Genomic DNA, 21,380 nt, shown 5'->3' with positions numbered 1-21,380 from the left:
AATAATTCGTTTCCTTCGGGTTTTGAGGTGGTCAGGGAGGGGTGAATATTGGGGAAAAAAGAAAAGGAAGAAATTGATCGCGTTACGCCCTGCGTGCGTTACGAATCGTCCCAATGGCGAGATAATACACGAGCAACGCCCCTACGCTCGGGAAGATCATTCCGGGTCGGTGAGCATCGGAGTCGGCTTCCACCCTACTGCCCGTCCCATCATCCACTCATCAGATTGTTTGTATTAGCATAAAAACACCGATACGACAAGCAGCAAATTGCGATTGAATTAATGGGGCGGACTCGATGCCTGCGGACTTACTTTTTTTTTTTTTGAAGCGAATTTTGCTGTGATGCTGCGTGTTTCTTCTTATAGGAAAAAAAAAAAGTTATACTTTTCGATGTACTATCTTATTTCTTCTTCGTTCTTTTTCTCTCTCTCTCTCTCTCTCTCTCGTGAAAATATATTTCGTTGATTCGTTAATAATTAACGAATATTAACGATATTTAAACGTATGTACAATTACTTGGATGTATACACATATATATATCGGAATATAGAATGCATCAATAATTAAAGTGTCAAAATGAAAACTGTTGCTCGCATTTCGAATACGATACGACGTTAATAAAGAATCGGCGGAGTTGAATTTTTCAATCGTCCGATTAATTATAAATCATAATTAATTGCCATCCGTGATTAATTATTTGCCGTGGTGTTTTTAAGCAACCTCCCTCCTCTCCCTTCCCTCTACCCTTTCCTCCCGCACCCTCGGACGAAACTCGTTCCCATTTTATTATAATCGTTGGCGGGAGATCGTTGAATTTTGCAAATCGGCCGTTATTGTTCACGGTTATACTTCATTACGATAATTGTTTCATCGATAAACTTCGTCATTGGTAACGGTTTATTAAGTTTTAACAAAATTATCCTCCCTCCGAGGGCCACGTTACAATTAGTACGTTTCGTAATTCATATCAATTTGTGTACGAATACACAACTGCAGACACTTTCCTTCCTTTATTGAATCAAAATCGGGGAAATATTTCCCCGGGACTGGATGTGTGGGAAAACGGGATGAAAATTTCACAGCTTCGCAGCTTGAATTAACAAAGTGGTACCGCGCGCGGTAGTAGTAGTGGCAGCGGTGAGAGTGAACACGGCCGAGATTAATATAAATATATCGATCGAAGCTCGATCTTCTTCTTTTCTTTTTTTATTAAAATAATAATAATATTAAATATATAAAATAATAATAATATTCATAAAGAAGAAAGTATATGGGAAAGAAATGCAGACTAATAAAGAAATGTGAATCTGACAATGCGGTTAAGATTAATATAAATATACCGATCGTCGCGAACCGATCGAAGCTCGATCTTTTTCTTTTCTTTTTTTATTAAAAAAAAAATAATAATAATAGTAATATTCATAAAGAAGAAAGTATAGTATGGGAAAGAAATGCAGACTAATAAAGAAATGTGAATCTGATAATGCGGCCGAGATTAATATAAATATACCGATCTTTGCGAACCGATCGAAGCTCAATCTTCTTCTTTTCTTTTTATTAAAAAATAATAATAATAATAATATTCATAGTGACCTCACAAAATATGATGGTGCAGCCGAGATTAATATAAATATACCGATCGAAGCTCGATCTTTTTTATCTTTTCTTTTTCATTAAAAAAAATAATAATAAAAATATTCATAGTGGCGAGGTAAAGGAAGGGAACAAAAAATTAAAAAAAGAAAGAAAAAAGAAGGAAGTATAATATGCGAAAAAAATGTAGACTCACAGAATATGAATTTGATGGTGCAGCAAAGATTAATATAAATATACCGATCTTCGCGAACCGATCGAAGCTAGATCTTTTTCTTTTCTTTTTTATTAAAAAAAATAATAATAAAAATATTCATGGTGGTCTCACAAAATGTGAATTTGATGGTGCAGTCGAGATTAATATAAATATACCGATCAAAGCTCGATCTTCCTTTTCTTTTTTATTAAAAAAAATAATAATAAAAATATTCATGATGACGAGGTAAAAGAAGGGAACAACAAATTAAAAAAAAAAGGAAGTATAATATGCAAGAAAAATGCAGACAAAGAAATCTGATGATGCGGCCGAGATTAATATAAATGTACCGATCTTCGCGAACCGATCGAAGCTCGATCTTCTTCTTTTTTTTTTTATTAAAAAAAAAAAAAAATAATAATAATATTCATAAAGAAGAAAATATAGTATGGGAAAGAGATGCAGATTAATAAAGAAATGTGAATCTGACAATGCGGTCGAGATTAATATAAATATACCGATCGTCGCGAACCGATCGAAGCTCGATCTTCTTCTTTTCTTTTTCATTAAAAAAAATAATAATAAAAATATTCATGATGGCAAGGTAAAGGGAGGAAACAACAAATTAAAAAAAGAAGGAAGTATAATATGCGAAAAAAATGCAGACAAAGTAATCTGATGATGCGACTAACATTAATATACCGATCTTCGCGAACCGATCGAAACTCGATCTTCTACTTTTCTTTTCTTTTTTTCTTTTTTACTAAAAATAATAATAATAATAAAAATACTCGTGGTGGAGGGAACAAAGAATTAAAAAAAAAAAATAATAATAATAATAATAATAATAAGGAAGTATAGTATGCGAGAAAAATGCAGACTCACAAAGAGGTGTGAATGTACCTGATGATGCGGCCGGTTATTCGGATGGGGGGTCGGCATGTGGGCTCCATGATGATAGACCGAAACGGGGTCGTGCTTCAAAGGCATTGGGGTGCCCGCGTTGTGTTTTCCCAAATCCGCCGCCAAAGCTTCCGCCCTCGAAAGTAAGCCGTCTTGTAGGCCGCTGTTCAGACCCCCGAACAAGTCACCCTGAAACGTTAAAAGCGACACGTGACACTGATTGAAGAATCAGGGATCGCGCGGTAACGCAATTTTTCCCGCCCCGGAAAACGTTCCCGTCTTCTTTAAACGAATTTATCATATCGCGTCTTGGATCTGTTATCCTGTAACAGTTGTTCGTGCACGCATGAATACTAAGGGAAAGGGATTCGATTTCGACTTTGGATTTCAACGAGAGGAAGGAAAGAAATTTCTAAGAGAGAGAGAGAGAGAGAGAGAGAGAGAGAGAAGTTAAGTTAAGGGAGTTTTTTAGTAGTAGTAATTTTACAATCGGAGGAGGAAAGATTCGATTTGATCGGTGGAAAGTTAGTTTTATATAGCGTTAGTCGAAAATAGTGGCTCAATGTCACTTTCTGGCGAAAAAAAAAAAAAAGTGTGCGGTTCATTTGTACAAAAGTATCCAGTCAGAGGTCACTCCGTGTACTCAACATGGCCGTGCGATCGATATTCTAAAAATAGTTTTGACACTGGAAAGCTCTCGGAGCTCTTTCCCGCATTTTTCAAAACTAACGTAACGTGATCGATTTTTTTAAACCGGTCAATCCTTCATTCTCGATACTATCGACTGTTATTTAATATAACAAACTTGTCTTTTAATAATAGAGAAGTTTGCTTAATTGTTTGGAATTTTAATCGTTCTCCTTTTTCGTTTCTTTTTTTTCCGTGAAATTTATATATGTATTTATATATACATTTTATAATCACGTTGTAGATAACGAGAACAACATTAGATTAAAATAATCATAACGATGAGTACGCGTGTAACAGTTATTCACCCTGTCGTAATTGATGTTATTCGAAAAGTGGCCGCGCGTGACCTATGAGATTTGCTAATCGAATTCGTTTGCTCGTCAAATGTTGCTGGGGGTTAGTGGACAGAATATTTTAGGGTCGAAGCGTTACTAAAGCATAGGGTCCGTGATATTTAGATATTTGATCATGTGGACAAATCTACGATGGACAACTCTCTCCATGTCTATATTTTATCCTTAAACTCGAAATCCTGTTGATCTCTGTCCCTCTCCCTGACACGCAACGAACAACAAATATTTTCTCGAGAGAAATAAAATTTCGTTTTTCGAGCATTTCGTTGCCAAATGGACGAGGCGAGTGGAATTGTAGCGGAAATAATGAGAGACGGATAGGACGGAGGGTGAAAGGGTTAATGCAATTTCTTCCTCCTGCGATGTATTAATAGCGGTTGCGACGCGAATTTATGGTTTCGTTTTGCCCGGATACGCCTCTACTAGCGTGGCAATCGATATTATATGGGACATTTTGCGTCAGCCGCATCTGTCACTCGCGGCGCGCTGCAAGGTTCGGCCACCGCAAGCGGTGTGTATCGTTGCTCGAACAGGAATCGAAACGATCTCGAGGAGAGTGATCTCGAAATTACGAGTTCCAAAGTTTCTTCAAGTTTCAAAAAAAGAAAAAAAAAGAAGAATTGAAATTTAACGATTTTCGATTTTTCAGTCTCGCGAAGGGGAAAATGTTTTCGATACTTGGCTCCCCTGCTCGTCTAGATTTTCTTGAAACGAAATCGCTTCGAAAATAGAATATCTTCAAATAGAGTTATCGATTTCCGTTCCCTTGCATCGTTGGGAAAATGTGGCCGTTGCTTTATTAAATATCAATAAAGGAGGATTTCATTGTCAAAACAATTTAGTGAGAATCCTCCGCGGCGCGGGTTTTCATCAAGTTTGTATGAATCCATTGCAAACTAATTGACATCGACCTCTCTCGGTTTTTCGCCCGGATAATGGAAAATATTGTAAATCAGGTATTAAACGTTCCCCCCTCCCTTCTATCAGGAGATTTCATTTTTCCTTCCCCTTCCTCTCTTCCCAAAATGAAAAATCCATTCTAATCGAAAGTTGGCCGCCGATTTCATTTCATTTGAAAGAAAAATTTTGCCAACGAAAATTTTGTCGTCGTATCCCCGTTCCTGTGATTAAAAATTGACAAGGGCAAATTATCCGTAACAGTTATTGAAATGTCAATAGTTACGTTCCCCGTAGCGAGGTTAAAAACGATTCGCCATCTACTTATTTCATTATAAACCGTAATGTCCGCATCGGCCGATCAATGTTTCATGCGAAAACCACCATCGTGCTTCAGCGCTTCGATTATTTATGAACACTTTGTGTCTTTGTCGACGTACGTGTACCTACCGTCTACCTATCCATCCCTAGGTTGCTGAACTACCGTCGCTTCTCCCCCTTTCTTTCCTCTCCTTTCCTTTCCTTTTTTCTCTTTTCCCTTCCTCCAATTTCCATAACTTCTTCCCCGTGTTTTTTCCCCTTATCTCGTAGAGGAGAGGAGAAAAATCGAGTACCATTTATCGGCTTCCAATCCCGAGAAAACGCGTTACGTTGGAGGATAGGAATCGAGTTACAATTATTTTTTTCGTCATTTCTCTCCTTTCGTTCAATGTTCTCTTATTATTCGAGATGGAGAGGAGGGAGAGCGATGAACGAATTATTTATGGAATACCGGTGGAAGATAACGAGCAAGATTATCCGGCGTTAAATTATCCGGCAACCCTGGAAAGGATGAAGTAGGTACTTAACTCATCCTTGTTGCGTGATACATGGCACTGCTCACGGAGACGAATGCTTTACCTAAACGAACTTTTAACAGGACAATAAATCCTAAATTGCGTTTCTCTCTTCAAGCGCGGAGCAAGAGTTCCAGTTTGGGGTGAGTTTAACCCCGCGCTACGTACAGGGTGGTCCTCTGAAAGATATTCATCCGTGTCAAACGTATATTTTACGCGATCGACAAACATTTACGATTCGAACGTGTTCCCAGAATGCAACTCAGATGCAGATTTTAAACAGACTCAAATCGAAACAATCTCTCGATGAACAATCGATCAAATAATCGTATAAGAAGAGCGATATAAACAATCTTTTCATTTCTCGTTATATATAATTTACAATTCGTCGTTCAATTTTCCACCATGTTCGAAGCAACTTCTCCGTACTTTCGGTACACCCTGTATACACACACACGGTACAGTTTTTCCAAGGAAGGGGCGAGAGGCGATACAGGAGGAACGGATACAGATTGCTCTTGTTAGCCGCGTAGTTAGCAGCTCGTGTTTGGCAAAGTTTCTACGAGAGTCCCCCTTCTTCCGTCCCCTTCCTTCCAGTGGCTCCTCCTAGCCGTTAATAGAGTCATTTTTCCGAGCTGCACCGCACCGTTCAACGCGTCCTCCACCGCGTTCGAGATTAGCCAATTACAATTGAATTATCGCCCCCCCTTTCTTCCAAGCCGCGTAATTTGTCCGCTCGGCGAGGAAATGATTAAGCTCGTAACGATCGTTGTGTCTGTCCCGTTGGAAATAATTTCTTCCCGTTGAGAACGTTTATTTATTTTTTTTTGGGGAGGCGAATGGAGTTATGGAGTTTCTCACTTTTTATCGAGAAGGAGGTAGTTTTTCGAAGTTTGCACAAGGATGATGAATTTGAAATTGTGCGTTAAACTTGGTCCGAGGCTTGCTCGAAAGAGGAAATCTTGAGAGTTTGTTCATCGAACTCTTGTCTTTTTAAAAAAAAAGAGGTTTCGAAGTTTGGAAGGAAATTTGGAAGGCGAGCGAATCGATCGAATCGCGACGAAAAGTAACGTAAACTATAAAGTGATTCTTTATGCGGACAGCCGCGGCGTCCTCCTGTGGACGACGACAAATATTCATTAAAGTTTTTTCACCGCTCTATCCGTCATCCCATGATGCAATCCACTTTTCCATCCATTATGCAGGATGTTTCGTATTGAAAAAGAGTAAACCGCCATTGTCAGAATGAAATAAAGTGTATAAATAAAATAGGCGTGCCAGAATGCTAAGGTGAATGGAACACAACTCGATGCAGTTCAACATAACATACACACGTTCATGACTATATAATGCGTGTAGTTCTGTTTTCCATTGCGCTTCAGCGCAATCGAATACCGGCTCGAGGTTTAAAATAAAGGCGATAAAGAATTCAGCGCGGGAGAATACGTAATGCAAGGGAAATTGACTTTTTTTTTCCCCCCTCTTTTTTTTTTCCTCTCTCCCAATTTCGCCCGTATCAATCATCAAAATGTTAACGGTAAAAATTATTTTTTAGATTCTTTCCTTTTAATCTTCCGCTTCCGTTAAATATTCATTCGATCGAAAAAAAAAAAAAAAGAAAAAATAGTTAACTTTCTTCGAAAGATAAATTTCATCGATCGAGCGCTTTCAAAAAAAAAAAAGAGAAAAGAGGAAAGAATGCTCGATTTTGTTTACAATTGATTCGCGATGAAATGAAAAGCGATCGATAATATTCGCTTCGAGAGAGAGAATAACAACGATTGAAACGTTAGCCACGATTTCCATCCGATTCTAAATGCAGTCTCGGACCGTCGGACCAACGGATATCGCGAAATGGGACAATTACGTTATTTCCGTTCGATAACCTACATCGCGGAACAGTCTGACGCATGAATAAATAAATTCTTCGAGAAAATCTGGTGTCTCACACGAAAACCAGCAGACTGTACGAATTAACACTTGCATGGCGGAGTACCCGTCTGTCTGTCTACGACCAGTGGTTCTTAACCCGTGTGAAAAAAACGCGACACGTTCCCTTAGAAATTTCAATTTCAAAAATTGCTTTCTCCCTTATACAATCCCCTTAATTTATCGATTTATAAAAAAATTATGATTCTCAAATATCTTTCAATTTTCCAAAAGGACAACTTTTCGTTTCTTTTATCTTTAATTTTCATCGATCAAATTCCAATGACTCCTCCCAACTATTCGATCAATTTGATTCCCCGACAAGATTTTCGCAAAGAGAAGGAGATAAAAGAAGAACCACTGATCAGAGCATTTATTATAACCCCGGTCCTCGTCGACATTCCGATCAAATTCGGGATTTCACCGCGACAGAGACGCGACGCGAGCGACCCATCCACCATCCATCCTTATCGATTTAGAAACGATTCCAAATTCGTAACGGGCTCTCGATATTTGGCCGCGGGAAGCAGGCTGGCTGGATGTCTGCCGCGTATATATCCGGCTGCAGCCCGCGGCTTTATCCGTTGCCCGCCCGCTAATAATTGATGCCGTTCATTGGATAACGCAATTAACGGTGTATTATTGATGGAAGGCAGAGCGAAACGCGGCCGGTATTGCGCCGGTATTGTAAATTACCATTCGATAAATGCTTCGAGATTGCGACATGAAATATTGCGACACGCGAGATTGCGGTGCAAAGTAGCCGGGCGGCCGCGTCGCGCCGCTCCCAACTTCGCTCGTCGATCGGGGATATACCCCATGGGTGTGCGGCTATACGCGCCCGTTAATATGCATGCGTACGTGTAAATGGGATGGGAATGGATGCGTTCGCGTCACGTTGCCGGGGGATGATAGGGTTAATGATGGGCGCGGATGGAAGGAATTGTCGAATTAGTTTTCGTTTTTAAATTTTTTCTTCCTTCTTCCTTTTCTTTTCTTTTCTTCTTTTTATTTTAAGTTTGGATACCCCGTATACTGCGGTGGAGAGAAATAAGTCTTTGTCTTTTCTCTCTTTGCTATTTGTCAGGTATATTGGAAACGATGATCCATCTAAACGTTCGTATGCATTAGGATTTCTTTATTTCTCGTAATTCGAATTTTGTGTTCCAGTTAGGTGTGATAATAATTGTACGTGGATATATTAGCTTAACGTAACTTGAAATAAATGAAAGTAATTTGTACCAGTTTCAATATTCAAATTATAGCTCTTCTATTATTATTTACTATTAATAAAATATTTTCTCTTTTTTTCAGTAGTGGATAATAAATACGTTTGAATTACTTGAAATTTTTTAAAATATATCTATGAAGTGGGTATAGAATTCAGAGTATTCTAAAATTTTTCGTATAGGCTAATTATGATTTGTAACAATAATTTATAAATGTAATTTGTATAAGATAATAATCGAATGTACACGAATAATTTAGACATCATCATAGATAATTTCATTTAAATATTTTAACTTCCAGTAACTTAATAATTTCTTAATTTCGAATATTCAAAATTATAGCTCTTCCACTATTGTCTACTATCAATAAAATATTTTCTCTTCTTTTCAGAAGTAGTAATGGACAGTAGATATTTTTGAATTACTCGAAATTTTTTAAAATATATCTATATATTAGATATTTAGAATTCAGAATATTCTAAAATTTATCGCAATATGTATAGGCTAATTATGATTTATAACAATAATTTATAAATGTAATTTGTATAAGATAATAATCGAATGTACACGAATAATTTAGACATCATCATAGATAATTTCATTTAAATATTTTAACTTCCAGTAACTTAATAATTTCTTAATTTCGAATATTCAAAATTATAGCTCTTCCACTATTGTCTACTATCAATAAAATATTTTCTCTTCTTTTCAGAAGTAGTAATGGACAGTAGATATTTTTGAATTACTCGAAATTTTTTAAAATATATCTATATATTAGATATTTAGAATTCAGAATATTCTAAAATTTATCGCAATATGTATAGGCTAATTATGATTTATAACAATAATTTATAAATGTAATTTGTATAAGATAATAATCGAATGTACACGAATAATTTAGACATCATCATAGATAATTTCATTTAAATATTTTAACTTCCAGTAACTTAATAATTTCTTAATTTCGAATATTCAAAATTATAGCTCTTCCACTATTGTCTACTATCAATAAAATATTTTCTCTTCTTTTCAGAAGTAGTAATGGACAGTAGATATTTTTGAATTACTCGAAATTTTTTAAAATATATCTATATATTAGATATTTAGAATTCAGAATATTCTAAAATTTATCGCAATATGTATAGGCTAATTATGATTTATAACAATAATTTATAAATGTAATTTGTATAAGATAATAATCGAATGTATACGAATAATTTAGACATCATCATAGATAATTTCATTTAAATATTTTAACTTCCAGTAACTTAATAATTTCTTAATTTCGAATATTCAAAATTATAGCTCTTCCACTATTGTCTACTATCAATAAAATATTTTCTCTTCTTTTCAGAAGTAGTAATGGACATTACTCGAAATTTTTTAAAATATATCTATATATTAGATATTTAGAATTCAGAGTATTCTAAAATTTATCGCAATATGTATAGGCTAATTATGATTTATAACAATAATTTATAAAAGTAATTTGTATAAGATAATAATCGAATGTATACGAATAATTTAGACATCATCATAGGTAATTTCATTTAAATATTTTACTTCCATATAATTACTTCCATACTCCATTTAAATATTATACTTCCAGTAACTTAATAATTTCTTAATTTCAAATATTCAAAATTATAGGTCTTTCATTACTATGTAACGTCAACAAGCATCTGAAGTGGAGATCCTAGCATCCTTCTTATACTTCTTTTCAGCAGAACATTAATTATAATTTATAATAATAATGTAATTTGTATTTGAGTAGTTAAGATAATAATCGAATGTATACGAATGTATACAATAGTTCCATTTAAATATTTCAGTAACTTTCAGTAACTTCATAATTTCTTAATTTTGACTATTCAAAATTATAGCTCTTCCACTACTATGCAACGTCAACAAAGCGTCTGAAGTGGAGATCCTAGCAAAGAATCCTTCTTGTACTTCTTTCCAATAGATATATCTATACATTATACATATTTACATTAATTATAATTTGTAACAATTGTAAGTCGAATAATTAAGATAATAATTGAATGTATACGAATAATCTAAACATCATCATAGACAGTTCCATTTAAATATTTCAATTTCCAATAACTTAATAATTTCTTAATTTTGAATATTTAAAATTAGCTCTTTTATAATAGCTCTTTTATAACGTGAACAAAGTATCTGAAGTGGAGATCCTAGCAAAGAATCCTTCTTATACTTCTTTTCAACAGATATTTATATTTATATATTTACATTAATTATAATTTGTAACAATTGTAAATCGAATAATTGAATGTATATGAATAATCTAAACATAGACAATTCCATTTAAATATTTCCACAAACTTTATAATTTCTAAGAATAATTAATTTCTTTGAATATTCGAAATTAAAGCTCTTCCACTACTATGAAACATCAACAAAGCAGAGATCCTAGCAAAGAACTCTTCTTGTATTTCTTTTCGAGCAAAACAGTAGATTTGAATTACTCGAAATTTTTTAATCTTAGATGATTTCTACAGCCACAAGGATTCGCGAAAACAAGTGTTGCTCGACGACGAAAGGGTTGCTCGAAAGCGTTTTGTTCCGGGGCGTTGTCACATTTGCGGGGAAGCAACGTAAGCGACGCGTGGCTCTTTTTACGGCACTCAAACTATCCCGCGCCACCTCATCGTACATCTAAATAATCAATTTACCACTGGCCATAATCGTAACCACGAGTTAGCGAGTTTACGTCAGCCAAGCCCACCGTAACTGCGCGGCTTCGCGAACCATAAATATTACGGGAGCGTATTTCGTATAAACCCAACCACCGGTGTTATGCTCCCCTTCCCTTCGTTCTTCCAAACTTTCTTCCTTCCTCGCGCCATTTTAATTGCACCTCCAGTGTGACAAGATCGCGCCAACCAATTCTTTTTCGCCGGTAAATAAGGATAGTGCGAGCGTGCTGGATACGATTTGGATGAGAGAATGAAGAGGGGAGAATTATAGTTAGTGTTGTACTCACGTTATGCCTCGGTGACCAGGAATTGCACATAATGGAGGCATCTTCCAATATACGACTCTGGAAAGAAAGGAAAAGAATTTTTAAAAATCTATTAAATTTATACATTTTTTTCTGCGCAATATATTGAAAATAATCGATAACAATTGTCAAATGCGTTCAATTAATTGTTTTATCAAAATATATTTATCCGCGTGTAGAGGGATGGCAGAGAAGATACATTGGAACGTATTCGCGGAGGATCTAAATGTCATTGACTCCTAGAAATAGGTGTCGACCGCTTAGAAATCCAGCCGAGAATGGAAAACTGGAAAGATTTTACAACGTGACGCTTTGACCCCAATAGTCTGTCTAGACTAGACAGTTTTAAATATTAAATACTTTTGGAAGGGAACTTTTATATTCACAGAGATCTTTCACCGTCGTATTTCGTTTCTAATAAAGATATATCTCTGAATTATCGAAAAAATTTGTCGCGACAAATCCCCCCCCTCCGATAAAAATATCCCCGAAACAATTTTCGCCTTCCATAACTGGAAGAACGAAGCGATCGATATATTTTCACGAAAATATAAATACTTTCCATTTTTCTTCCCCTTCCCTCCCTTTAAAATTTCTCCCTCAAAGTTTTTTCCCTTCTACTCTTCTTTCTATAAAGAAATTTTTAATTTAACACGATCATCGACAAAATATTCATCGATCATCCAGGGTAAAATTGGAAAAATCCGCGCTGGGAGGATTTTAGACGGGATGAACATTTTTCTCGAGGTTTCTTTTTTTTCCCCTCCCCCTCCCTCCCTCGTTGATAACAGGGGCGGCGAAATATTTCTCCTGGCCGACAGAGAAACTCGTGCATATCGACGCGGTTTACCTGTCAGCGGGGGTTAATATTCATCTGGCCTGCATATTTTATTCCTGGCAATCGCGTAATATGTATATTTAAAGCGGGCGGCACTAAGATTGACAGAATCGGGCCATACCGGCGTCGCGACGCCGGCGTCACAAATTAAACGAGTCATTTTAGGAACAGGGCAGAATTAGGTAATTCAATATCGTTCTCATTAAACCGTCGGCCAATTTTGAAAGCTCGAGGAAGGATCGATACCGATGACAATGATTCGCGTTCGTCATTATAGAAGTCGCGACCGGTATGAATACTTCATGTACACACAGTTTTTCCCATCGTCCCATTATCCGACAGATTTTTCCTCTCTTCCCATCTTCTCTATTTATTTCGCTTACTTATTTGATCGTCAAAATCGTATAATATCGCGTTTAATACTTCACGCCATCTTATTGCCAAGCTCGTGATCGAATAATTACACGGCTGCGTGTAAACGAGAAATCGAGACGATAATTGAAAATTTTCCTGTTGATCGATCGATGTTGGTAATGGCATTGCGAAATTTTTCCAGGTTTCAAGGACCGATCTTTTATCGAACGAAAAAGAATCATCCGTTTTTCCCTTTTTTCTCATTTCTTCGCAGGACGCAACGCAAGCGTACGTTATTCAACGGATTAACCGAGCCGCTCAGATCAAAGAACCTCCCTCCCTCGTTATCCGTGCCGCGTTCCTATGGAATAATCATACGTTTGTTCATTATTCCACGGTTTATATCCGAAACGCGTTGTTTAATACATGCTTGCTCGGCCGAAATTGCGGGTGTACCAATTATTCAACGATTCAGAGGGCAACAACAATGGACGCCCTACGTTAGATGTTTACAACAGAAGCTGTTGCAGTCGGGGAAAAAAAAAGGACGTGTTTCGCAAATTTTTCGAGGGAGGAAACTCGGTTGTGCAAACTCGCGCCACGCGTGAATTCGCGCTTGTGTCTCTCTATCTCTATCTCTCTCTGTACCGTCCCTTTTTAGGAAGGCATGTCATCAATCAACCCGTTGCATTGTGTACGTCCGCGCGCGAGGAGACGCATCGCGTATGCTTTGCTTCGAGCTGTGCACACCGAGGGCACATCGAGCGCAAATACCGAGCTTGGACAACATCGATGACACGCAACGCGAGCGCATGCGCGGACGCACGCACAGCGTTGCCGCAAATTTCTCACTTCTCGCGCATTCGTTTCGTATCGATTCGTCAATCAATTTGCGATCAAACTCCTCCAACCTCCTCGATTATCGACCGATATTCTTTCACGAGAAAGAAAAAAAAGAAACAAAGAAAGAAAATATATTTCTTTCATATATATACATAAAAGCACGAAACCGAATCATTCTTTTCTCCAATACTCTCTCTATCGCTCGTTCCTTCTCTTCGCGTGGAAAACTTAGGAAGGAGGGGGCGGGGAAAAAAAAGAGAGGGAAAAACTTTTCATCCATCGTTTATCCACGTTATTACGAGTATTTCAATCTCCCGTAGAATTTCGAATTCTCTCGTTCCCGTATGTACATATTCGCGGATATACGCGCAGGGTTACAAGGATGTCTGTGTCCGTGGCTGTGGCGCCGGTTGCAAACATAAAGGAGGGGAGGGCGCGCGCGGGCGTGCCACGTGAAAACACAGGGAGGGGGGGGGGTGCCGGGTTTATATACGTACATCCCGTGTTCCGAGATACGAAACACATTGGACGAGTCTCTCTCTAGCGCGGGCAAACAGCCGCACAGTCGAAACAGTTTGCCCGGCTAATTGATTTTCCTTGGCATCCTCGATTCGGCGTAACCGGGTCCACGCAACCCGCTGCTGCGTGCACCCACCTCTTCCTCCTCCTCCTCTTGCCACGAGGAGACAAGCGTGATCGAGCATCGACCGATGCACGACCGGATAGGATACAACCCGGCCAGATTGATTATCCGGCCAGCGCGATTGTAAATCGACCGCAAAAAGGGAGGCCATCCGCGGAATCGTGGATCGTCGCGTTGAGGATCGATCGATCGATCTTTGGGATTTTCGAGGGATTGGCGTTGGATTATGGACAGATGGGATTCGTGGAGGATTCGAAAATGAAATTAAATTAAATTAATTGAACGAAAGGGTGAAATGTATTGGCGGCGGAGAGATAATTTCGAGGGGATAATTCGTGGAGGATAATTGTGATCATTTTTCCGGTGGATAGGGAAGAAATGGGGAGGGAGGGAGGGATGGATGGAGAGAGGAAAACGATAAAGTTTTTCATCCGGGAAAGAGGGAGGGAAGCGATGCTTCTTCTTCTTCTTCTTCTTCTTCTTCTTTGCGAAAGTTTGACTGATAATTAACTAAATTTACCAAGGGTTGCGAGTCAAAGTGTGAAGTCGTGTTCCGAGTCTTTCTGCACTTCGACGCTCCGCTACGTTGGTTAATAACAAATGAGCCGAGCTTCGCCCCTTCACTTTTGTTATAATCGGGGACACTTGCTCCCTTACAGTTACTGTCTACCATTTTCTATTATTCACCGGATTCGTTTGAACCGGTTCTAAACATTCGCTCGGAATATACTCGATGTATATCTCGATTTATCGATTTTTCCTTATTCGATTCCTCCCGTTTCTCGAATTTCTGCTAATTGTGTCCTCGATTTCGTTGGGAGGCGATGGCCACGAGAATTTACGTTCACGCGAGTGATTATTATTTCAAGCGAAAAACACGGATCTTGACTCTTGAGAGCGCGAACCGTCTGAAGAGCCGTCTAAAGAGAATTTATGAAATTTCGTAATGCAGTATTCTGATTCGTAGACGGGCTTCTCTCCTCTCAGTCAACTCTTTACCTTAGCCGATTTTTTGCTTTTAATTCGGAATACGATTAAGTTATCAGAGGAGCATCGTTCAAGAATTTCCACCAGTGACGCCGTCTTATCTCTTCGTTCCACTTTATCTATCGATAGTAGATGTACAGTTTCTAGTTACAACGTCTATAAAAGATCTTGCAAAGTATGAGAAAAGAATGAAAAAGGAAAAAAAAAAATATCGTTTACACGAATCGATCTAGATTTCAACGAAATCTTATTCGAGTTGTATAGAATTGTAACTGTGAGTAATTATTCCTCGAAAGTACAGCGTAGAAATCGATTATCATTGATCTATATCTCCGTCGTTTCATTATCTTCTAAATAAAACTAAATCTCGAGGAGGATCGATTTTCCTTGTGTGCAAAGTTCGAAAGGGTGAAGGCGGTTGTGCGGATCGCGTTCACCTTTCCCACGATTTGTCATTGAAACGGTTTATCTTTTCCCCCGTGCATGATTTAATAATAACCATGCTAATTCGATGGTCAATAATAGCTCGAGTATACCGGGATTATCGTTCGGATCGATAATAATGAAAAAGGAAAACAAAAAAAAAAAAAAAAAAGAAAGAAAGAAAGAAAGGAAAGAAAAGGAAAACCACTGTTGTTACTGTTGTTGCAATATCGTAATTGTTATCCATCACGTGACGCACGAAATCTGATCGTTGCATTTCTACAACCCGGCCGGCTCCTCCTCCTTTATCTACAAACTCGTCGTCCTCGTGATATTGGCTCATTTTCAAAAAAATAATTCAATCTCCATTCTCCCCTCTCCCCTTTTTCATTTTTTCATAGCACACGTATGAATAACACAGGTATGATATGGAAAAATCTCCATTGCCTCGTTGAAGCAGCATTGTATATAAAATATATCACTTTCGTTCGTTCGATCAGGTAGATCACGCCTTTATCGAGTTCGTTTATCGCGCTGCTTTTCGTTTAAATTCACGCGAGAAACGGAAATTTACGCGGAAGAAATTTCAAAATTTCGAATGACTCTACGCCGGAATTCGTGATAAATTCGTCGAAATTTATCCATCCAAGATTGTCGATAAGATAAAAATTAAAATCGGCGATGAAAAATGAGGATCTTGGACTTGTTTCGTTTGTTTAAACGTTTTCGTTTAAATTCACGCGAGAAACGGAAATTTACGCGGAAGAAATTTCGAAATTTCGAATGACTCTACGCCGGAATTCGTAATTAAACTTGTCGAAATTTATCCATCCAAGATTGTCGATAAGATAAAAATTAAAATCGGCGATGAAAAATGAGGATCTTGGACTTGGGTTTGTTTAAACGTTTTCGTTTAAATTCACTCGCGAAACGGAAATTTACGCGGAAGAAATTTCGAAATTTCGAATGACTCTAATGACGCCAGAATTCGTAATTAAACTCGTCGAAATTTATCCATCCAAGATTGTCGATAAGATAAAAATTAAAATCGGCGATGAAAAATGAGGATCTTGGACTTGGGTTTGTTTAAACGTTTTCGTTTAAATTCACGCGAGAAACGGAAATTTACGCGGAAGAAATTTCGAAATTTCGAATGACTCTACGCCGAAATTCGTGATAAACTCGTCGAAATTTATCCATCCAAGATTGTCGTTAGGATAAAAATTAAAATTGGCGATGAAAAATGAGGATCTTGGGACTGTCGGAAAAAGCGGAAGATTCTTACGTGGAGGGGAGGGGTGGTGGGTCGGCGGCAGGGCCCCGTAAATCATGGATGATTCGCTTTATGGTATTTACAGTTAAGCCAAAATTGACGGTTGCCAAGCGTAAAAATCAGTGATTTCGTTACCGCTATGTATCGAGGGATAGACACGCTCATTGGCTACGTGCTGTTCCGCCCCCGCGGCCCCGCCAATCAGACCAGCCGCTCTCTCTCATCGATCCAGACCATCTACACTATACTCGAGCCGCCATGCTCAACTTGCCCATTCCCCTATCCTTTCCTCGACCATATACAGATCTGGACTAAGACTCGGCGAAACGAAACTCTATCGCATCGTGTGGAAATTGTTGATCGGTTCCAAGGGGGGGGGGAAGGGTTGCACTTGATCCGTTTCTGTCGAGACAAGGAAAGGAAATTTCGTTCGAGGAGATCTCGAGAACGGGCGATTAAAATCTCCTCGTTTCTGAATTTGTTGGCTCTTTGTTGGTTTTGATTTTCTTCTCGATAATCGGATCCCGGGATGTTAATTCTGGGATGATAATTGTAATCGAATATAGGAATGCAAGAATAGTATTCAGTAGCTATTTATTTAGTCGGTGGAGTCAAAAGTTTAGGTTAAAGATGGAAGGAAAGACGAACGTTTCGCAACGAAATCGCAGAAATCGTTGACCTGTACTACTCGATCTCGGCCTCGCCCCCGTTGAAACCGTTTTAAAAGTTGGTTAAAGCGTTAAATATTCGTTTTAATAGTCGGTTAAATTATTAATTCCAAAAGTTAGTTAAAGATTTCGATGATGTACTACGTTGGTTAATTATTGCCGCTTGCGTTAAAATTGAACTCGTTTGCACGGCATTATTAATGATTGTCGAAGAAGAAAGTTTGCCATGAATGGCCTTCCTTTCCCTTCAGAAGGCAAAAATAACTAAGAATTTCACATTTTCGCTTGTTCACAATATAAAATTAGAATATCGCGAGAGTCGGGTTGCGTTAAATAAATTATTAGTATAAAATCGGTAAAATTCATTAAGAGAAATCATAAATTATACATTACCTTAATTATAAATTTGAACACAACCGTGAAGATTTATCATCATACGTTTCGCGCAATGAAATTATTTTACGTGCAATAAAATCTATTATTCATTTCGATTAAAATTTCAAAGTGGTTCACCTAAAACCTGAATGATACACGATTTAAAACTTCGGGCAGTTACGATTAATCATAATTAAACGATTTTGCGATCGAAATAAATTAACGTATTTTTTTTTCTTCTTTTTTTCGTACGAACGTCTCGTGAAACCGTTCCAATCGTTTCGTTTCGCGCGAGACTCTCACGACAACAACAAGCGATGAATTGTTCTTATAAGTATGACGGAACGATATTCTCGCTTAATCGTTTCTCATCCATCATGGACACTTGACAGGGGCGGGTGTAGATTTCCCAGACGAAAGGATAAATAAATTTTGTCTCGATCGTCTTCCACCATTCGATCCAAAAACTTTATTGAAAAAAAAGAACGGACGCCCATTACCATTACGTTATTCAATAATTACATATAATTGAACAGCATCTCAAAATTTCCAAATCGATTCCAATGATTAACAGTCCCCTTTACATTAAAGCTCGAGGAGAAGCCAAGGAGAACAAAATAATTAAGAACGCGTATATAATTCCATTCCACATTTAGATTCGAAAAGTATGTAAATATATCCGAAAACAGTTGACAAAACCGGGGGACAGCGTACGTAAACGAGATGAGAATAAAAGATAGGATGGATTTGAAGGAATACGGGACAAGAATCCCAACTAATCATCGAAAGTGATTATCTACGTTAGTTCTATCTAGTTAACACGCAGCCTCGTCATTACCGCGGCCGCAGTAACGACCGTATATGGCGGTCCCAGAGTTCCTCTAATGGAGGTCCGCTTCTACCTACCTCTCAAGCCCCGCGCACCTATCCGCGCACCAACCCTATCTACGCCACCACCCTCACGACTAAATTCGCCCTCTCTCTCCCCCCATCTCTGTCCTCCTTCGATTCGCTATTCACCGCACCCTCCTCCTCCTCCTCTTTGCCTTTCCATCCTCTCTCTCTCTCTCTACCATCCCCCTCCCTTCTCCGTTCCCCATCTTTATTTAACCCCCTCACTTTTTGTTCCGCCTTTTCTCTTCCGCAGTCTATCTCTCTTTCTCTTCCTTTCCTGCGTTTTCTCCGTTCTTTTCGAGTTTCCTATTCTACGGTGTCAAATGAAAGTTCTTGGCATCCATGTCATGATCGATCCATTAAGGTGGCTTTAATTCGAATATTTCGAAGTGAATTTGTATATATATTTCGTTTAAATAAATCCTTTCGAGGAAGGAATTCCTCCAATTAGGGGAGAACGAGGGATTAAATATTCCCGTTTCGTCGCGTCCCGACCATCCTTTCCCTTTAAATCATGCATATATTTTCCTCTTCTTTCTTCCTCCTCCTCCTCCTCCTATTCTGAAAAGGTATCAACATCTCGACCATCCTATTGCAGAACGTTCGTCATTTGTCTCGCCCCGTCCTTATCCCTTTCGAGTTGGCCGGAGCCACTTCCGCCCGATCCTCCTCTCCTCCGTGTTACACGTCATTTCAGTCGGCCGGAATGTCGCGACCTCCGTTTTCCATTTTCAGTCCTCCAGTCGTTTCCTCGACGACGCCCGGCACACCTGCCACGCCGGCAAACTATTTTCCCGGGGCTGCCGGGGCCAATTATTAAAATAGAATCTTCCGGCCGCGGTCCTTACTTCGTCGCTAAGATAAATTGGAGAGCTCTGATTGTCACGTCGCGCTCTAATTTTATCCCGTCCCTTTTTTATTTTATTTCAGTCCCCCTCCCCCTTTTTTTCCTTCGTTCCTCGAAGCTTTACATTATTTTTATTTTTATTTTTTATATATACTTTATATTATTTTTTTGGAAAGAGGAGGAAGAAAGAATTAGAAAACAAATTCGCACTACGATCGAAAAGCGTAAATCTTGTACTTGTCGGTTTTTCGACTCGAAGAGATCGAAATGCTTTTATGCATGTGTGTCAACACGTACGACTCGATACTCATTTTATCGACTTTCAGCTATCGCCCGGAGAAAAACTTGTGCGGCGCATTCATTTCACCGGGAAAATTGACCCGTGCCGTTTTTTTGAATAACTTATTACGGAGACACGCGTATTATCGGATTTTTTCGCGCGTTGTAAAAAAAAAGAAAGAAAGGAAAAGGGGGGGGAGGAAGAGAAAAAAGGTTCTCCTCCCGGCATACGGGGTTTTTGTAAAAAAACCGGCGGAGCACTGGTTTTTAAACTTTACGCGTATCAAACATTCGCATTGTTCTTTCCGCGTTGAAAAGAATCTTTGTTGGCGAAATGAACGAGAGAAAAAAAGGTGATTTAAATTCAGCCGCGCGGAATTTAAAGATTCTATTGTCGAGTGCCCCTGTAATGTCATTTCGCGGAAAAAACATGGAACCCAATAAAGCTTTTTAAGCTCTGTTTGTTTCGTTGATTTAATAACGAATATCGGTAACCGATTTAGTTTACCGATTTAACCGTTCCCCGATTTTTTTTCATAAAAAAACCCGTATATATGTTATTATTATTTCATTTTTTGAAAAACGTTAAAATATTCTTTGGATTAAGAGGAAAGGATTAATAAATTTAAGAAATTCCCTGCTACGGGAAGGATTTAATTGATGTAATAATAATAATGGAAAAATTGGATCGCGTCGCGAAAATGAAAAATTTCTGGAAAATTTTAATCCCCCTTCTTATTACCTATATTTCCACGGTAGCTCGGATAAATATTTAAAATTAGCTTTTAACCCTGCTCTTGCGTCGATCGTGCGTCAACCAATGACCGATCTTAAAGCGGGGGGAGAGGGGGGGAGAGGCTCGTGACACCCGAGCGCGCCCCGTGTACACGTCAAATATATGCTAACGATGGAGAGCTTGAATATTTCACGGTTTATACGCGCTAGCCACGTACCGAATAATAAGCAAAATCAAATTGGCCGCCGGCCTGCTCATCAATAGTTCATCGCTTTTGCAGACGTTCCGCTGCGAGCCTGTTACCGGCTCTATGCTTTATCGAGTAATACCGTTTTCAAAGACGTGCCCACTCTCTCTCTCTATCCTTTCTTTCGCTACTCATCTCAGAGAACGTGTGTCCCCTATTTAACGAATTGAACCACATAAAGATAAACGAACTTGGATCCGATCCAAATTACGAAATTATCGCAAATCCTGTTATTCGCTCCACTTAAGTAAAAACAACGCACAAGGAAGAAAGGAAGGAAGGAAGAAAGGAAGCTGAAGCTGGGAAACAATTCGTACG

General features: G+C 38.4%; 1 protein-coding gene across 2 annotated transcripts in view; it reads right to left on the bottom strand.

Moving 5' to 3' along the window:
• The window catches only part of LOC410657 (inhibitory POU protein), a 38,475-nt gene that overhangs the window by 3,618 nt on the left and 13,477 nt on the right, over window positions 1-21,380 (bottom strand). Inside the window, exons 2-3 of one of the 2 annotated variants that reach the window (XM_006563158.3) lie at window positions 11,638-11,694; window positions 2,676-2,882 (exon numbers count right to left, since the gene is read on the bottom strand). In XM_006563158.3, coding sequence (XP_006563221.1) covers window positions 2,676-2,882; window positions 11,638-11,694 — 264 coding nt within the window. The remainder of the gene's footprint in view (window positions 1-2,675; window positions 2,883-11,637; window positions 11,695-21,380) is intronic. The other variant, XM_394134.5, reaches the window with a different exon arrangement.

This window comes from Apis mellifera, linkage group LG16, assembly GCF_003254395.2.
Source record: "Apis mellifera strain DH4 linkage group LG16, Amel_HAv3.1, whole genome shotgun sequence".
NCBI lineage: Eukaryota > Metazoa > Arthropoda > Insecta > Hymenoptera > Apidae > Apis > Apis mellifera.
Note: the sequence above shows the minus strand (reverse complement) of the source record. Positions and strands in the feature narration are given on the sequence as shown.